The 16,936-nt window shown below is 43.3% G+C and overlaps 2 protein-coding genes and 1 pseudogene across 2 annotated transcripts; 1 reads left to right on the top strand and 2 right to left on the bottom strand.

Annotated features, from left to right (window-relative positions):
• Nucleotides 1-577: 577 nt before the first annotated feature.
• Nucleotides 578-4,229, bottom strand: LOC136496077 (uncharacterized; annotated as a pseudogene).
• An 18-nt stretch (nt 4,230-4,247) lies between these two features.
• On the bottom strand, nt 4,248-6,535 carry LOC136497275 (uncharacterized). The gene is made up of 5 exons (XM_066493073.1): nt 6,363-6,535; nt 4,985-5,066; nt 4,706-4,768; nt 4,572-4,640; nt 4,248-4,485 (listed from the first exon to the last, which is right to left on the bottom strand). The coding sequence occupies exons 2-5, from the start codon at nt 5,060-5,062 to the stop codon at nt 4,300-4,302; spliced, it is 396 nt and encodes a 131-aa protein (XP_066349170.1). The 5' UTR covers nt 5,063-5,066; nt 6,363-6,535; the 3' UTR covers nt 4,248-4,299.
• Nucleotides 6,536-10,835: 4,300 nt separating this feature from the next.
• On the top strand, nt 10,836-13,289 carry LOC136497276 (late embryogenesis abundant protein At5g17165-like). Its single transcript, XM_066493074.1, has 2 exons — nt 10,836-11,086; nt 12,691-13,289. The coding sequence occupies exons 1-2, from the start codon at nt 11,001-11,003 to the stop codon at nt 12,965-12,967; spliced, it is 363 nt and encodes a 120-aa protein (XP_066349171.1). The 5' UTR covers nt 10,836-11,000; the 3' UTR covers nt 12,968-13,289.
• Nucleotides 13,290-16,936: the final 3,647 nt, after the last annotated feature.

Here is a 16,936-nt window from a genome sequence, read left to right as displayed (position 1 = left end):
ACGGCCTAAACGGAACGGAGATAAACAACATTAAACGAGCTAAACAACTGTTTAAATGGCTGTTTAGGCGAACACGAGGTAAATCTAGTTCAGTTTTGTATGGATAAATTTGTATACTTAAGTTTATTATATTTATAAATGTGTACACTTGATATGTTACATGCATAAATATATATATTTGGTTCTTTTCACATGCATAAATATATATACATACCAAAGTAATTGATTTTTACTTGGATAAATATGTATAAATGCTAGAATACTTGATTTTTTACATGCACGTATATAATTATATGTATTTTTTTAAGTACAAAACTGTTTAGACCGTTTAACTTCGTTTAAACACCGTGTAAACAGTCTAAATGCTAAACGAAGGGCAACCGTGTAAAGACCGTTTACCGTTTAGGAAAACATTGACTGTAATACAGGATTTTGTCCTAGTGATGTGTAAGGCGACATCCACTACATGGGCTACTTTATTTTTTAAGCAGTTTTCAAAGCTCAACAACATTAAATTTGCAGCCATGAACCTAAAACTAATTACATTGATTATCTGGATCAAGAAAGAACTCAGAAACTAAGTACGGACACGAGGATCGACACCCTGCGAAAAAAGAGCAAGGAAAAATAAAAACAAAATTCAAACAATTACTAACAGAACCACTAGGTAATATAAAAAAATGCCAAAAAGAAAAATACCTGCTCATATAGGTTCAGTACAAGTGATTTGTCAATGCAGTTTGCTTTGCTAAAGAACAAATCAATTGCAAGCTTCACCCGTATGTTGGGGATATCATATTGGTCAATCATGCATGTGAGATCGATGTTTCTGTCCCATAAGTACATGAACATCAAAGCATATATACCACAATCAACACTAAAAACACACACACAAAAATAAGTACTATACAAAAAAGGCTAAAGGCTAAGGGTGTCCATTTCTTAGCACACGATGAACTCAGGTAATCCCAGAACTCCCAAAAATATTGCATTCAGGTAATCAAAAGTTGTAAACACTACTGATATTCGGGGGTATACCTGGTGTACCTGGATTTGGACAAAAAAGTTTTGCTTTTCAAAAAGAAGTAAAAAAGTTCCTCAAAAACATGTAAACATATACTATCGAGACACAACACAGATCACAAAAACTGACACAAAACTAACATATACTTGAATACTGGTATAGTATACTCATTCATTTGAATTATCCTAAATCCATTTTAAACAAAAGCTACACGAATTTAAAAAACCATACAGATCACCATGCCAACAACCTCATCTAGCATGGGTGAATGTAAGTCCCGCAACTAAAATCTACACACACAAATGCACACTAGACGGCAAAAAAAGTCCATCTGCTTATCAAAATCCCATTCTAAAACAAGCGCCACAAAAAATCAATTGCATAGAACACCCAACACATCAAACCCCAGCTATTTTGACAAACCAAAGGTGACTGTGATGAAGTTCTGAGTACCGTCACAAATAGATACACATATACATGAACTGAAACCAAACTTAATACATTACATTGACAAAAAAAACTTACACATTACTTTGTTTTGGAACTGAAGGATATAGCATAGAGAACGCATCAACATCTACATAACCCTCTGCCTATTAGTACCAACATTCCCTAAATGCATTTATCTTAAAAAAACTAAAGGGAAAATTTAGAACTAAACAAAAAGGGAGATTGATTTAATTTCAAAAAGTGAACAATAAAAAAATATGAACTTACAAGCTTGGTCCTTGCTTGGATTTGAAAGTGATCACCGCGATGAAAATAAGAATCTAAAATCACAAACAGTTTGTTCTTCAAATCAACAATGAATGCAAACCAATGCTTGTGTATGATAACGGGAAAAGCACAGCTGCATCATAAAAAAATTAATACATAGAAAAAAAATTTAAAAAAGAAAATCTTAAAAAAGAAAAAACCTTGTCCGACAAATGCAGCTTATAAGCAGAGTTGGCTCCAAGAAAACAATTCTTCACTGTGTCAATGTCATAGTTGCAATTGTAGGTGTAAAGACAACCCTACAAATGGAAAAAAAAAATAAACATGACAAAAGGCAACATACAAAAAAGACAGACTCATAGCAGAATCACATGACACCCCGCCGTCGGATATAGACAAGCATTGCTAGGGCACAGATAGGCTGTAGCTAGAAAAAAAAAGAAAAATAAATAAAGAACTTACCCCAACTTTTGGAAAGAAGAAATGTTTCTTGGACCGCCTTGGGTGTTGATCCTCAAAAAATTTACGACACATAACAGCAACGAAAAATTGTCGACTTTACCCATAGGTTGCACAGATTGACCTAAAGAACAATACGTAACACTAGTCTTGGCAAATTCAACTGCCTTCATACTACAAAAAAGAAAAAACACAAAATAAAAACCAAAATTCATAATGACTAAAGGTTCACAAAACAAAAGAACTTAAAAAAAGAATATACCAAAAATAGTAAAAAAAGGACATATAAGCTCCATTGGCTGTGAGCTAGTCCGCAAATAATATTATAGAAACACTTTTCTTCATTAGTTACAGAAAAACGATGTCCACCTATAATATGATCCTGAGGCCTACTAGCAGCAACACTGACTTCTGGGCTAACCCCTGTTAAATCAATTGTTGGGGGGCTCGCATAGCACTGAAAGTTCTTCTATTATACAGATCATCAGTTAACTTTTCTAATTGCATGCAATGGTCTCTTACACTTGGGGCACCCAAAACTTCAACATCAGGACATGCCTTGAAAAAAACAAAAAAAAACAAAAAAAAATCATCTCATCTGCATTATTTGTACTTATATTACAAAACAGTGCATATAGCATACTTAAATAATGATTAAACTAAACATCAAAACAAATGATAGCATAGATCCTTTAACTTGTCTAGAGAAGTAGACAGACAACAAACTGCTAATTTCAGAGACACACAGAGTAAAATAACAGTCAATCATGCAGACAATTCTAGGTTCTACAACTATTGGATGATTGGGCTAAACAAACAAATTAACCACCAAATATATAGAAGGATTGGTTCATTTGTTGTGGACATCAGATGCTCCAAAAAAACACATATATATGCAAGGCTTCTGGGCGAAAAAAGAATGGCACAAACTATCTAATTTCACTCATGCAAATTTAAGTGTGACCAAACAAAACAAACTAGACTAACAGTCGAATTCCTACAAAAAAATCAGATAATTTGCTCGGCCTACTGATCAAAATTGCAAAAGTTGAGAATCAAAAGGAAAAAAAGACCAATTGAAGACTTTCACCAACTTCATAATCAAGCAAAAACCAACTTACAAGGGGCTAGATTGACAAAAATTAGACTCCTGGGTCACCAAACAAGCGAACGTCACGTGTTTCCAACATTCACATAACAAAAAAAAGATCACCAACACACAAGCTCAATGTTCAAAGAAGTGGCATTCATATAGCATTAAGGTATCAGGTATCAGATAACTCTCGCATGTGACATTCATCCATCTGTAACTGGAATAAAAACACACAGACATATCGGACACCAAAAAAAAAAAGGGCGTGAACTATCTCTAAGCAGCACTACTCTTTACTAACAAAACAACAAATGCAATCATAGAAAACAAAAAAAATTTAAGAAAACACATATGATTTGTATATTATGGATTACAAAAATAAAAAACATGAAAAAAATTACCTTAGGAGCATTTAACGATTGATTGGCACGAGATTCAAATTTAGCTTTCTTGTTCATAATAGGAACATTCCCTGCAAAAAAATATGAAAAAAAGAAAAAAAATCAATACAAAACAAAAACAAAAAAATAAATAAATCAAAAGACACAGAAAGCAAACTCACTAGATTGAGAATTGCCATGAGCCATCACTAAAGGAGTGTCCAGGACGAAAATGGGATTCTTCATTCAATTGCCATCACTAGATTTAATTGCTTCTCTGGATTCACTTGCATTCTGCAAAAAAGAAGAAGAAGAAAAGGTCCAACAAAAAAAATTAACTCAACAAAACTTTTGAAAAAAAAAATCTACAAGCGAGGATTCATATTATATGGAACAGTGGAATCCACATTCTGTTTGTTTTCTATAGGCTTGTTGGCTTTGAAATTTTCTTCAACAATGCGTCTATTGAACTGCTCGTTGATATCTGAACTATGCCGATTATCTGCGTTGTTAAAAGCAAACTCTAAAATATCATACAAAACTACAAAAAGTAATGTGATCAGCAAAAGATTCAAACCAAAAAAAAATGAATACCTCTCACAACTGATGGAATAGACTTATTAATATCATTGACTCTGCTGTTTTGAGGAAAGCTGGGGGACAACGTTTTTCTCTTTCACCTCATTGGCGTTCTGTGCAGCATCTAAGAGAATCTGAAGAACATTGAGAATTAGACTCTCAGTGGGCAACAAACAGAAACTGCACTTCCCATATGAATTCTCCTGAACAAGCTTGCATAACTCATCAACCATCTAAAGGAAAAAAAGAAAAACAATGAAAATGAAGTGAAAATAAACAAGCAACATAAAAAGAAAAGCATACAGACAAAATAAATTACATTTCCAGGCAAAAAATCACCAAAATACATAGTAAGCTTCTCCCTGAATCCCATTGATTCACCATTAGCCTATATTGTGCAAAAAAAGAATACATTAAACAATAGAGATTAAAAAAACTAACTAAAAAACATACCTTATCTTGATCATTACAAACTCGATTAACTTCTCGGGGGTCTCCATTGGCCTCATTCATTTTCTAAAAGAATGTAGAAAAAACAAACTATTGCATGAGCCAAAAAATGGAAAATAGAAAAATAGGGGGGTGCAGAAAAAAAATACCTTGGATTTGCAAAAAAACAAGAAATTCCTCCAACAAATTGATATTTGCAGTAGAAATGAATGCCTAAAAACAAAACAAAAAAATAAGAACAAAATATTTATCACTCATACAACTAGTACAACACACACTTACAGGTTCAAAACCTTTGTGACCTTGCGCTGCTAGAGTACTTTCCTCAACTACACGGAAACAATTGCTCCTATCAGCCATCGATTACCTGAAAAATTAGAACAAAAAAAATTAACCTGCCGAGTCAAAGGACTAATTGAAATGTTGGCCACTTCAAAAAAAAAAAGATTGGAAAAATCTGCACTGATGAAAAAATAGGTGCCTAACAATAAAGTCCAATTTTACCATAAAACACAAATCCTGAATTGAAAAACACATATATGGGATTACCCTAATTAGATAAAAAAAAACATACCAAAACACCACAAAAAATCATATACTTTATACAATCTGAAAAGCTCAAACACTTAATCAGGCTCTTCTTCCCTCTCCAATACAAACTGAAACTAATTATGAACATTTAACCTACATATAAAACACTAAAAATGAAAAGAAACTGCAGATCTTCTGATGGAAATAAAACAAAAAAACGAATTAGCATACATAAATAAAAACTGCAAAATCAAGCAAACAGGTAACTGGTGTTCAGGTAACTGCAATTAAACTAAATCAAAGACATACCAATAAACTAACCCATACAATTTCAGGCATCAGGTAGCGTTTCAAAGTATCAAAAACGCTGAAAATGAAACTGAAAACTAAAAATGGAATGACAACGGAGTCTTGCCTTTGTGTTAGTGGTGGGGGTGCATGCTGACACGAATTGAATTGTTTCGTTGCAATCGTCACCAACCATAACCAAATGACAGTAAAACAGACTACGAGAAGCAGGTAGGCAAAATATTATGAGGTAGGTAATAACAGACTAGCATAGCAGAGTAGGTGGGCGAAATACTAGCAACAAGCAAGCAAATCTAGCTAGGTCCTTACTCCTACCAACCGAGGCAAAGAAGGCAAAAACGATGGATGGATCATATATAAAATACTAGCTAGTACTCACAAAAATACTGCACTTCAAAATAAAACAAAATGAACATGGTGTTCTGCATCGAACACCCCAAAATCACAAGGAGAATACCAAAAACTCCTAAAACTCAACACGGAATGGGATTCTCAGATCCAACATCGAACTAAATTGAATCCCCCGCAACAACCACTATGGGAGAAACCCTAGACGACGAAAATGAAACACAACTGCCAATGAGACTAGAATCTAAACAAGAGTAACACAAAATACACACCAGATCTGCGATACCAGTCGCCTAAACGCATTGCACAGAAACACACATACAGCCTGGAACCTGAACATGAGTAAACTAAACTCCACCCTAGATCTGCGCAGAAAAAAACAACATCGACGGGGTGTCGAACGCCCGATCTAAGCAAACACAGATTCCACACATCGCCGGAACACAATGAATAACACAGAAAAATGGCGCACACATGAGATAACTTAGCTCGACAAAGACGCGGAGCTATAAGTCGCCACGACACCAGAGAATGAGTCGACCACGACCGGGGGCCGCCGAGTCGCCGCGACGGGGGAGCGACGAGTCGCCCCGACTCGTCTCGAAGAAGTCGAAGCGAAATGAAATGGGAAAAGGGGGAAACGGAAGCCAAAACTTCAGGCGCGACTCCCGAAAAATCAAAACACAGCTGGGCCCCACATATCACAGAAACAAACCCATTGGCACGCGAAAGAGCAGATCGGACGGCCAAAAAAATGGTTACTCAGCGACAACAATACAACCGAGCACTGTTTAGCATTTCTCTTATCTTATCTCGTTTCGGAGGCTCCGCACCTTGCATCGTGCTGGAGGAGGTATCATCTACCTACAACACCTATTGTATTATTATTATTATTATATATATGCTACAAATAGTACGTAGAAAGGGTCTCTCAGGCATCCGCATCCCCAGTCGAGTCGTGCCGCGTTCGTGTCGTGAGTCGTGGCGTCGCCGTGCCGTGGCACGGCACGGCTTTATGCGGCCGTTGCGCAAGTGGTTGTGAACGGGGCCGGTGCACCAAAAATCCCAGCAAAGGAATCGCGTCGCGGAAATGTGCTCGTAAGTTGCCACCTCCGATCCGATACTCATCTTCTTCGTCCTCCGTTTGTCTCTCCAAGTCGCTCCCTGCCGACGACGACATACCACGTCTCCCTCCACAACACCACAGAACCTTATCCTTGTCTTCTAAAGCTGAGCCTGCACTTCGCCACGCGTATAGTTTTTAGTCGTGTGCTCTGATTTTGGTCTCAGATTGCATATCGAACCATGATGATCGCGGCAGTGCAGGACGGCGAGATTCTCATTCGTACAGGGAGCCAAGTAGCGACCGCTCCGAGTCGCCGCTCCCCCGCACTTGCGGGGGACGGAAATGCATGGAACCCGACGACGGACGGCCCGGGCGCAACCCGTACAAGCCGCATCTGGTTCCGCACTTGTTGCCGCCGCACAATAGTATCCCATCCCAACTCTATTATTTCGAGCACGCACTTCCCCTGAAGAAACCGATCGAGCAAAGGGACCTCACCTGGATGGGCGTGGGTCAGCAGTGACACGTCGCAACTCGCAACCGCACGACACGGATGACGTGATACAGCAGGCTAGATACCGCGCATCCAGCTCTAGAGACCTCGCGGGCTGCACCGGCCGGCGCCTGATCGCGTCCCTGTACTCGTACTCGTGCGCGCGTGATGTATCATCTTTCATCTATCTACGCCGCACGGGGCATGGCAGGCACGCGCGGGTTACGGATACAGCCGGTGGCGGTTTGTGATGGGCGCGACACGACGAGGGGCGGCTGCAGCTGCATACTCTTATATAGTTTTATCTACGTACAAAATAAGATGGAGTGTGGTGTGAGTGTGCCTGCGCTGCGTACGTGACTTGTTCCGGCACGGTGCTTGTGCTTATCCTGAGGATGGCAATTGTTTGTCATCGGACGCACGGAACACGGCTGCTGCCAGCTCCTGCAGATAGAGTGACGTCGCCGACGGTCGACGGAGGCCTGCGGCTGTACCTGTGTGCAGCATGCCGGTCCAACGCTTTGCCGTTCTTTCGATCCGGCATCTCCTTCACCAGGCACCGCACGGGCTGTTTGGTTTGAGCCCCGGCATGGGGAGCTACACCCAGGCACATGCATCCGACCCCAGGTGTTCAAAAACCAACGGGGATGCATGCATGTGCCAGGCAGATTTGCCAGTGCACACGGCCACACGGGGACGGCACGTGTGGACCGACGCGGAACGCGCTGGCGCGGGGAGACGGTTGGTCGGTGCTGATCCAGCATCTGGAACGGCATATTCTGATGCCAGCACAGCCGCGCTGCTTACTCGCTACGGTACAGTTCAGTGGGGATGCACCCGGCCCCAGGGAGGTGAGCACAGGCACAGGCGCAGGCGCACAGCGCCGCAACGGTGACGAGATCCGATGAGCTCATTGGCTACTTGGCCCTGTTTGTTACGAGCAAGAGCAAATGAGCAATTTATGGCCACTGGCTGTTTTTTTTAGTCATTCGGCAGAACTAAAAAATATTGTTTCGGTTGATTATTGTGAGAGAAAAATACTGTTCTGACAGGACATAAATAATGTTTTGTGAGGTGGCTGGCTAGCCGGCAACCAGCCAGCCAGCCAGCCGAACACGGCCTTTATTACTCTAATACGCTGGCTTCTCGAATCTCGCCCGTGATTCTCGTAGGTTTATGCTAATTGTGGTACCCGCACACACTCTTTGCCCTGTTCGCTTGGCTGATAAGCTATGGCTGAAAATACTGTTGACTGATTTGTTGTGAAAAAAAATATTATTCGTTGTCTTTTATATTTGTGTAATTGTGTTGGTACCTGTTGATCCAGATCTGACCTTCCCTTTTCTAAAAAAAAGAAATGAAAAGGCACCGTACTTGTAATGCTTGTAGTCTAGAACTTCGATGATATGGACACTATACCACACTGAATTATACTTGAAAGATTATGCCCACAGTTTCTAGCATTGGATCCGTCCTTTTTCTTTTCACCTTTTCTTCTCCTACCTCCCACGTCTTCTCCTAACACCTTTAATTATGCTCGTACTTTTTTTTTCCAGATCATAGTACAGCAGCGTTCATGCACATACATATACACGCACACGGCCCGTGCAATTCTGTAGTATTAATTAACAGATCTGAGATTGGTGAAGGTGAAGCCACTATAGACACTCTGTTACCGATATAAGATCATTCCCAACAATAGAATCAACTTGCCAGCTCATATGACTTTTTTAAAGAAAAAATAAAGTAAGTTAAACATGTTAGTATAGAAAAATGTGCAAACATAGATCACATGAATCATAGAAAAAGTGTGTGAGTTTAGCTATTCATGAAGAGCTAGCTTACAATTCGTTGTCTCTTGTTCTTATTGAGCTAAACATGTTAATTTTCTATGAGGTAGCTCTTCTAACACCGTTGGAGTTGTCCTAATCGTGAGCTTACATACCCTATGATATTTGTTGCTAGTTCTTAGTGGGACATTGGTATTCCATCTATTCTAAAAGAATAGAAATTCTATATTCTAAGCCGCCAAAGAATTCTAATCTTGATCAGAAATACAGACATATTCTTCGCAAAAAAATATATATTGAAGATTTAGATACGATAATTTTTTTTTAAATTTGTTAAGTTTAAAATTGTTTGACTCCTAGGTAAGCAATATTTTCATTCCATTTGGACGGATGAAGTACTTGCAGCCTGATCGGCTGGGAGCGGCTGGCTGGCCAGCCCTCTCACATAAATATTGTTCACGCGAACCAGTCAGCAGTACTTCTCTCTCACGTAAACGAACCAGCAACGATACGAACCAGCCAACCGAACAGGCTGTTGATTAGTTACCGTTCATCACCCATCCTTGCACCACCGTTGCGATGGAAGATCTTCAAACGAATCATTAACAAAGAGGGATCAAGTTTGGCATCGACGAGGAAAACATGTGAGCAAAGAAGAAAAAGAAGAAATTTTACCTTACACGGCAACATCGTAGCTCTACGCAAAGGAAAAAAAGAAACTTGTTAGACGAATTACAACTTCCCTTAGGAATCCATGTCTGCTTGTCAACAACAAAGCATAAGCGCGTACGTACATTCTTGGCCGCCGGGAAGGTCGTCAAGAAAATCATTTTCTTTTATTATTGGCAAGCGAAATTTCCACTGTCACGGGTGGAATTGATGCAGTATCTCTCCGCTGCCTCCTAGGCTCCTTAGTCAATCCGTCCACCGTCCATTTCCCTGTCACGCATTGAATAATGTGATTCCTTAAAAATAAACCACTACGGCGAAACAAACAATGCTGCATTACGTGTGCCATTTTAGCCCGCACGATCATGTACAAACCGAGTTTTTTTTAAGGCAATGCACAAACCGAGTTATTAGCAATTTTTTTACAAAGCACACTTGCCATCAAACAGCATGTTCGCTTGCTCGTATACAATCGTGGATTATAAGCTGGAACAGTATTTTTCTCTCACACCAAACCAGCCAGAAGTAAATAATCCACGATCGTTTACGACGAAACGAACAGGTCAAAAGAAATGGCACATGGATAGCACCGTTTTTCCAGCCTTTCAGGGGGGTAAGAAAAGCCGCGCAATGATACTCGTAGTAGGAGGAAGCAACACATGATCTGATGATCAGACGGCCCGGCGTTGATGGAGGTCCCAAGGCGACGTCTCTCTCCGGACAGCGATGCCGCTGGCCGTTGGTAGGTAGTTGGACGCACACCTGGCCGTTCCGATCAGGAGCGGCAACGTTGCCGTCAGTGCGCTGCTCCCCGATGGCCGTAACTCCGTTGCCTTTTTGTTTAAGCAACAGCCAATGGCAATAGCAGGCGTTGTACGGCGGTGCGCCGGCACCGGCTTGCTCGGTGGTGCCTGCACGGCGCACGCTGCAGGCCCCCGGCCCCGGGCGCTATAAAATGGGGCAGCCGGTATGGGAGCGAGGAGTCCACGGAATTGAAATCCACCGCACCACTTCAACCTCTCTTCCCTGCTGCTGTGGTGACTTCCTCCACCCCGCTTGCCTCCACCCCGCTCCCGAACGGCCGGTCTTTGCATGGCAGCAGCAGCTAGCTCCAAGGGGCGGGCGATCGCTGGAAGCTTCGTCAGCCGCGTCCTGGCCGGCAAGGCCGCCTCCCCGAAGTGAGACACGCGGTTTCGGTTTGCCCTGTGATCCTGTTTTTGTTCACCTGCTAGTGCTATTTTTGAGGATGCTTGTTCTTGTTCAGTTCGTCCAAGATCTTGTGGTAGTTGTAGCAGAGCCATGTGTTTGCTCTGAGTAGGCTCGGACAGTGCTTGCAGAGTTGCAGCTCGCTGCACCTTTTTCCCCCCCTCCGATTTTGGAGGATCTTAGCTTTGTGGATAACTCTGATTCAGTGGCAAGATTTTGCTCAGCAGAAAATCTACTAGAACTTAGCAACAGTAGAAGGGTTATCATCTTCTGACATGGTGTACGTAGATATGGCAACCCTCTGCTTTGGGAACATCGACAGCTTTGTTTAGTCCTCTGACCGTAGAACACGATAAATAGAGGGGACGAGGGGGGGAGCACCTGGAACTGAAAGCCTGGCACCCACTTCACCTTGAACTTCCATCATCCGTTGTGAAGCTAGAAACCCTTGCGCCTCCTAATCAAGCTAGATCCATCATCCATGTAGTGATGTCTTCATCAAAAGGTCAATAATCTTACGTTTAACTAGGTTTACAAAAAACCTCAACATTTACACGTCAATAGACATAAATATCAGTATATTTTAGTCTGTTTTTCTAGATTTATTTATCTGAAATTAAGATAAAAATCGATTGATTCATGAAAAGCTAGATTTACACTCCACCTTCGTTGTTCTTTTCGAGCGCTTTGCACGGAGGGAGTGCAGTAGATATTTGGTGTGCCGTTCTGCCCACTTCAGACTGTCAAATCTGCAAGACTGTCCGTCAGCCTCTGCGTGCGAGGGAGGAAGGAAAAGCCAAACGCCACGCCACTCCGGCACTCCCAGTGGCCACTGGCCACTGGCAGGGCAGGCGCACCCACACAAAGAAGATGAGGAGGAGCAGTGGAGGCACGCAGACGCAGGACGTGCACGTCAAGACGCGCAGCAAGCGACCTACGCGTTCGACTGATTGCCCCCTCCATCGCTTTCCGAAAAGTTCTCGGGGGCGGATGGGTCTGGTGCGCGGTAGTTGTCGCTCCACCCTCACCAGTGGCCAGTCATCGCTGCCCATCTGCCATGGCTCGCTTGGTTTGGTTCTCACTCAAAGCCCCCCCTCCTCCGTATGACGGTGGGACCGGGACCAGAAGCATCCGCGTCAGCCGGGCCCCACCGGCCGTCCTTTCGCGTCTTGCTCCCATCGCGCCGGGCCGACGACCGATCGGGGCCGTCCATCGCTGGGGCCCTGTAACACCTAACACCCCCATCGGACGGTGTCCGATGCGGCGTGGCTCTGAGGTGAGTGGGGATGGAGGTGCCGGCCTCCTGGTGGCCTCGCTCTTGTCCGCACTCTTCCCTCCGCTGCAAGCGAGTTTCCCGCGCCCGCCCATGGGCCATGGCCCATGTGCGCGCGCAGCCCTGCCGTGCGTGGAACTCCGATCGTGATGTGTTTGTTACTGCGTCAATTTGTCTGATGCCATGGCGCCGTTGTGTTAGCTGAGGTTTGGGATTTTTGTCTGAACGATGAACCGAACTATCGTCACATGCGTCTTGCTCACCGCTCTCATCTCATCGGGTGGCGTGTGTTTCCGTGTGCAGGAGGGCCGTGCACGCCTCGGCGTACGACAAGAACCTGGAGGAGCAGGTGCGCCCGGCGTTCGTGCCGGACGATGTGATCGGCGGCGCCGGGAACCCCGACAAGTACTGGAGCCCCCACCCCAAGACCGGCGTGTTCGGCCCGGCGGCGGTGGACCCCAAGCTGGCCGCTGCTGGCGCGCCGGACGCCGCCGCGAATGCTGCGGGAGGCACGGTGCTGGACGAGAAGGTGTGGTTCCGCCCGCTCGAGGACGTCGAGAAGCCGCCCCCGGTCGCCTGAGCCAGCCCACTGCTGATAAGGAGAGCCTGGCGCTGATACACCTATCACTCTGCTCAGCTGGGCTTCCTGCTTATCACTACGATATTATACTACTACTAGTAGTGCTTGATAGCAGGGTGGCTGTGCTAATACCAGTATTATCAATATAAGTATATAATACTGGTTCTGTAGTAGTATCTATCAGGACTGGTTGTGATAGTAGCAACATGATGCTCATGCCTGTAATAAGAACAAGCAGGAGATGTGTGCCTGTGCTGCTTGTGGCCGTGATGTACCGGGGTTGTTATCAGTGTTATAAGTACTTGGGTCACTGGTTTGTGCATGTGTTTGTTAAAACGACGCAGTTCATATATAGTCGATAACCACTAATCTATTCAATCTATTTAAAGCGCTTCAAAAGAAGCCACTAATGTTCGTTAGCCAAGAGGATCAAGATGTTGCTGAGATTAATAAAATAACAAGATTTTATGATGACCCAACGACTTAGATTAAACCAAATATCCAGGCCTGAATGAATATGAAAAAAATCACTATAGAATCACTTAGATCCCCACACCGTGTTTTGGAACGACGCATAAATAATCATTATTGAATCACTTTAGATCCCCACACCGTGTTTTCCCCTTCATGTTCTCTGTCAGAATGTCTCATCATCTCGATATGTTCCTTAGTGGTTACAACTTCAATTAACTAGCAGATGGCGTAACTTTTTCTATGTGTTATCGGTAAGCAATCATTTGTCGGCAAAGCATGGTTTCAAAATGGCAAAATCCTGGATGATTCCACCGAATTTTTAAATTACGGCATAAAGTTTCAATGTACCATGAGCTATCTTTAGACGCTACATAAACAATTTCTTGGTTTGGTTTTATCGGTATATGCGGACATATTTCTGGCCAAAGTATTCTTCCGTATCAGCACCAAATCCAGGTAGCGTCTGCCCACACCAGCTATTACCACTAAACATTAGCTTGCTTATTAATCAATCACGTGGTAGACTATTAGACCAACCGAAATCCACTTCAGTTAAAAATTTTCTGATCCTATTCTATCCATCTATTTCTTAAATATCTAATATCAACAGCGAAAATTTCTTCTTCCGCCGCTTCTAGAAACTGAACTCGCCCATCCTCCTTCCTCCACATGTCAATAAATCTAATCAAATCCGATACGACAACCCTGCCCTTATAGCATCTGTGTCCACCTAGACTTTGTATTCGTGCTCCTAAGAGTTAGAGCAACTCTTATCCAATAATAGTACGAACTACGATTTCAAGACATATTGTGTTTTGTTGCAACACACGAGCATATTCCACTTTCGTTCACCTAAGGAGACTTTCACGAAATTTTAGTACTACCAGCTAACGTCGGCTGAGATTCACTTCAGGACTTGGTTTGGATGCACTTACCTTAATCCATGTATATTGGAACGTACTCGGGTGGTTTCTACCCATCCACTTCAACACATATGGATTGAGGTTAACACGAATGCATCAAAATAAATCCTTATTTAAAATTTTCCTATCATCATGTGTGATCAAATCTGTGCCCCAACACAGAAAATACTTCTGAAAGTAGTGGCCTTTTGAAGGCAAAACTTTAGTGATCACCAAAATCCAAAAGCAATCCCAGTAGCACATATACGGTTCCCTCTATTTCAAATTATAAGACGTTTTAGCTTTTTTCTTCTTCTAAATTCATCGCTTTATCTATTCATCTAAGCATATACTCCCTCCGTTCCAAATTAGAAGTCATTCCAAGTTTCTTGGAGAGTCAAAGCATCTCAAAGTTGACCAAAATTATAGAAAAAATTACAAAGATTTATGACATCAAATAGGTATAATATGAAAATATAATTAATAAAGAATCTAATGATACTTATTTAGTATCATAAATGCTATTATTCTATTATACAGATTTGGTAAACTTGAAATATTTTGACTCTGCAAGAAACTTGGAATGGCTTATAATTTGAGTTAGAGGGGGTAGTTTATATCAAAAGCTATATATATATATTTATAAAAGCCGAAACATCTTATAATTTGGAATGGAGAGCGTACTCTAACACATATATTTGGAGATATGGTTCTATAAGAATCCTAAAAGGAGACCAAATAAAGATCTTCCAAAAGACAATTTTATACTGTAAATAAAACACGTTTTGTGCTGAAATGTGTCTTCTGCGAGATTGCATCTCGTTGCACTATGATCCACCAGCTCTAGCCAAATTTGTTTGTTTTGATATCTTCTTTTGTTGACCGAGCTGGAGATTCGTTATACATGTCGCATTTAAAAATAGGAATCGTGGGACATTGGGACAGTATAAAATAAAATGCCTATGTCAAATTTACTCCGATCCGTATATATACCAGTATGAATGATGGCTAACCACGCTTGCCGCGTGATTGTGACTGAACTTGGACTAGCACTAGCTGATGCATTACGAACATCCTGTGCCTGGATTGGCCTGCCTGCCTGCCTTTGGGATTAGTGAAGCTGATGACGTGCAGGGCGGGCTCAATAATGCTGACAGCGAGGTTTTTGCCCAATGGAGCATTCTATAATTCCATATTTTTCAAACTTGACCTTATTATGGTCTACACATGCATACGACGAGATAGGACAATTGCATGATGCATGTGCACGCATAGCCCTTTGTTGGTTTGATCTCCCAACCACAGTGGCCCAACGGCCACTTGGGCCTTGACCTCGCGCCCTGATCGGGGGCGCCCAGTCCATCTATGGCTGGCGGACCTCCGTCACATTGCGCATTAAATAGAGGTGGGGTCGGCGGCTCTCGGTACGAGGTTTGTCTGAGCCGTACGCCCCTACCTAGAAACCCTACTTCGATCTAACAGAGGGGCACAGCCAGTGACGGGAAGCACCGCCGCCGCCACTGCACTGCGCCACCACGGCTTTCACCGCTACTCCGACCGTCGCTGCCGTGTGCAGATCTTCATCGACGAACCAGCGAAGGCAGGGAGCTCCTAAGACGGTCAGATGCTCCTACTCTCTCTCTCTCTCTCTCTCTCTCTGTCTCCTACTCCCGAAGGATTCTCTAAGTCACTAGTTATCCCAAATAGAAAAGAACTCACCCACTGGATCCGCACCTAGATGATCTAAAGAACATAACAATGGTACCAGAGCCGGTTTACCTAGGCGTGGATCTTGTCAGGGGCGAGAAACGATTAGAAAAGAAAAGATAGGTTAGATCCGGTTCGGATCGAAAGAAAAGAATTACAGAGGGTTCATCGAACCCTAAACCCTAATCGGGTGATAGAAAGAAAAAGAAAGAAGAGGATTCGAATTTGATTCGGATTACCCTAAAGAACCCTAACCCTAAAGAAATTGGACATGGTCCGGGGGGAAGTCTTACTAGAGCTTCCCCGCCGCCGTCACCACCGCCTCACGCGGGATGGAGCACCTGCCGCCGGCTTGCTGACGCGCGGGAAGAGAATCAAAAGAACAGAAAAGATAAGAACGGTTTAAATCCGTTCGGATCTAGACAAAGAAAGAGGGTTTTCACTAACCCTAACCCTAACTGGGTGAAGATGGAAACAGAGGGCTCGGATTCAAGAAACGATAAGATCCGAACCCTAACCCGCTGCAGACTCGGGGAAGAAGAAGAAAAGGGTGAATCCCTAACCCGAAACCCTAACCCTAGAATCCCCAAATCCCAGCAAAGATGAGAACGAACACAGGGGCCTACCTGGGCCTTCATCCCGCCGCCGGCATCGCCACCGTGCGGGAAAAAGAGACTTCTCGCCGGCGTGCGGGAAGACGGCCGAGCTACCCCACCGCGCGGGCTCGATCTGCAAAGGGCACCACCGTGGCTCTCCTCGACGGTGCCGCGCGCGGCTCTAGCCGCACGCGCGCGCCGGCGAGAGGTGCCGGGGCGGTGCCGCCACCTCCACTTCCTCCTCTGGACGCCAGCGGCGGCTGCTGTCTGCACTCGGCGCTGGATGAGAG

The sequence above is a fragment of the Miscanthus floridulus genome, chromosome 12 (assembly GCF_019320115.1).
Source record: "Miscanthus floridulus cultivar M001 chromosome 12, ASM1932011v1, whole genome shotgun sequence".
Taxonomy (NCBI): Eukaryota; Viridiplantae; Streptophyta; class Magnoliopsida; order Poales; family Poaceae; genus Miscanthus; species Miscanthus floridulus.
This window is presented reverse-complemented; position numbering and strand designations above follow the sequence as displayed.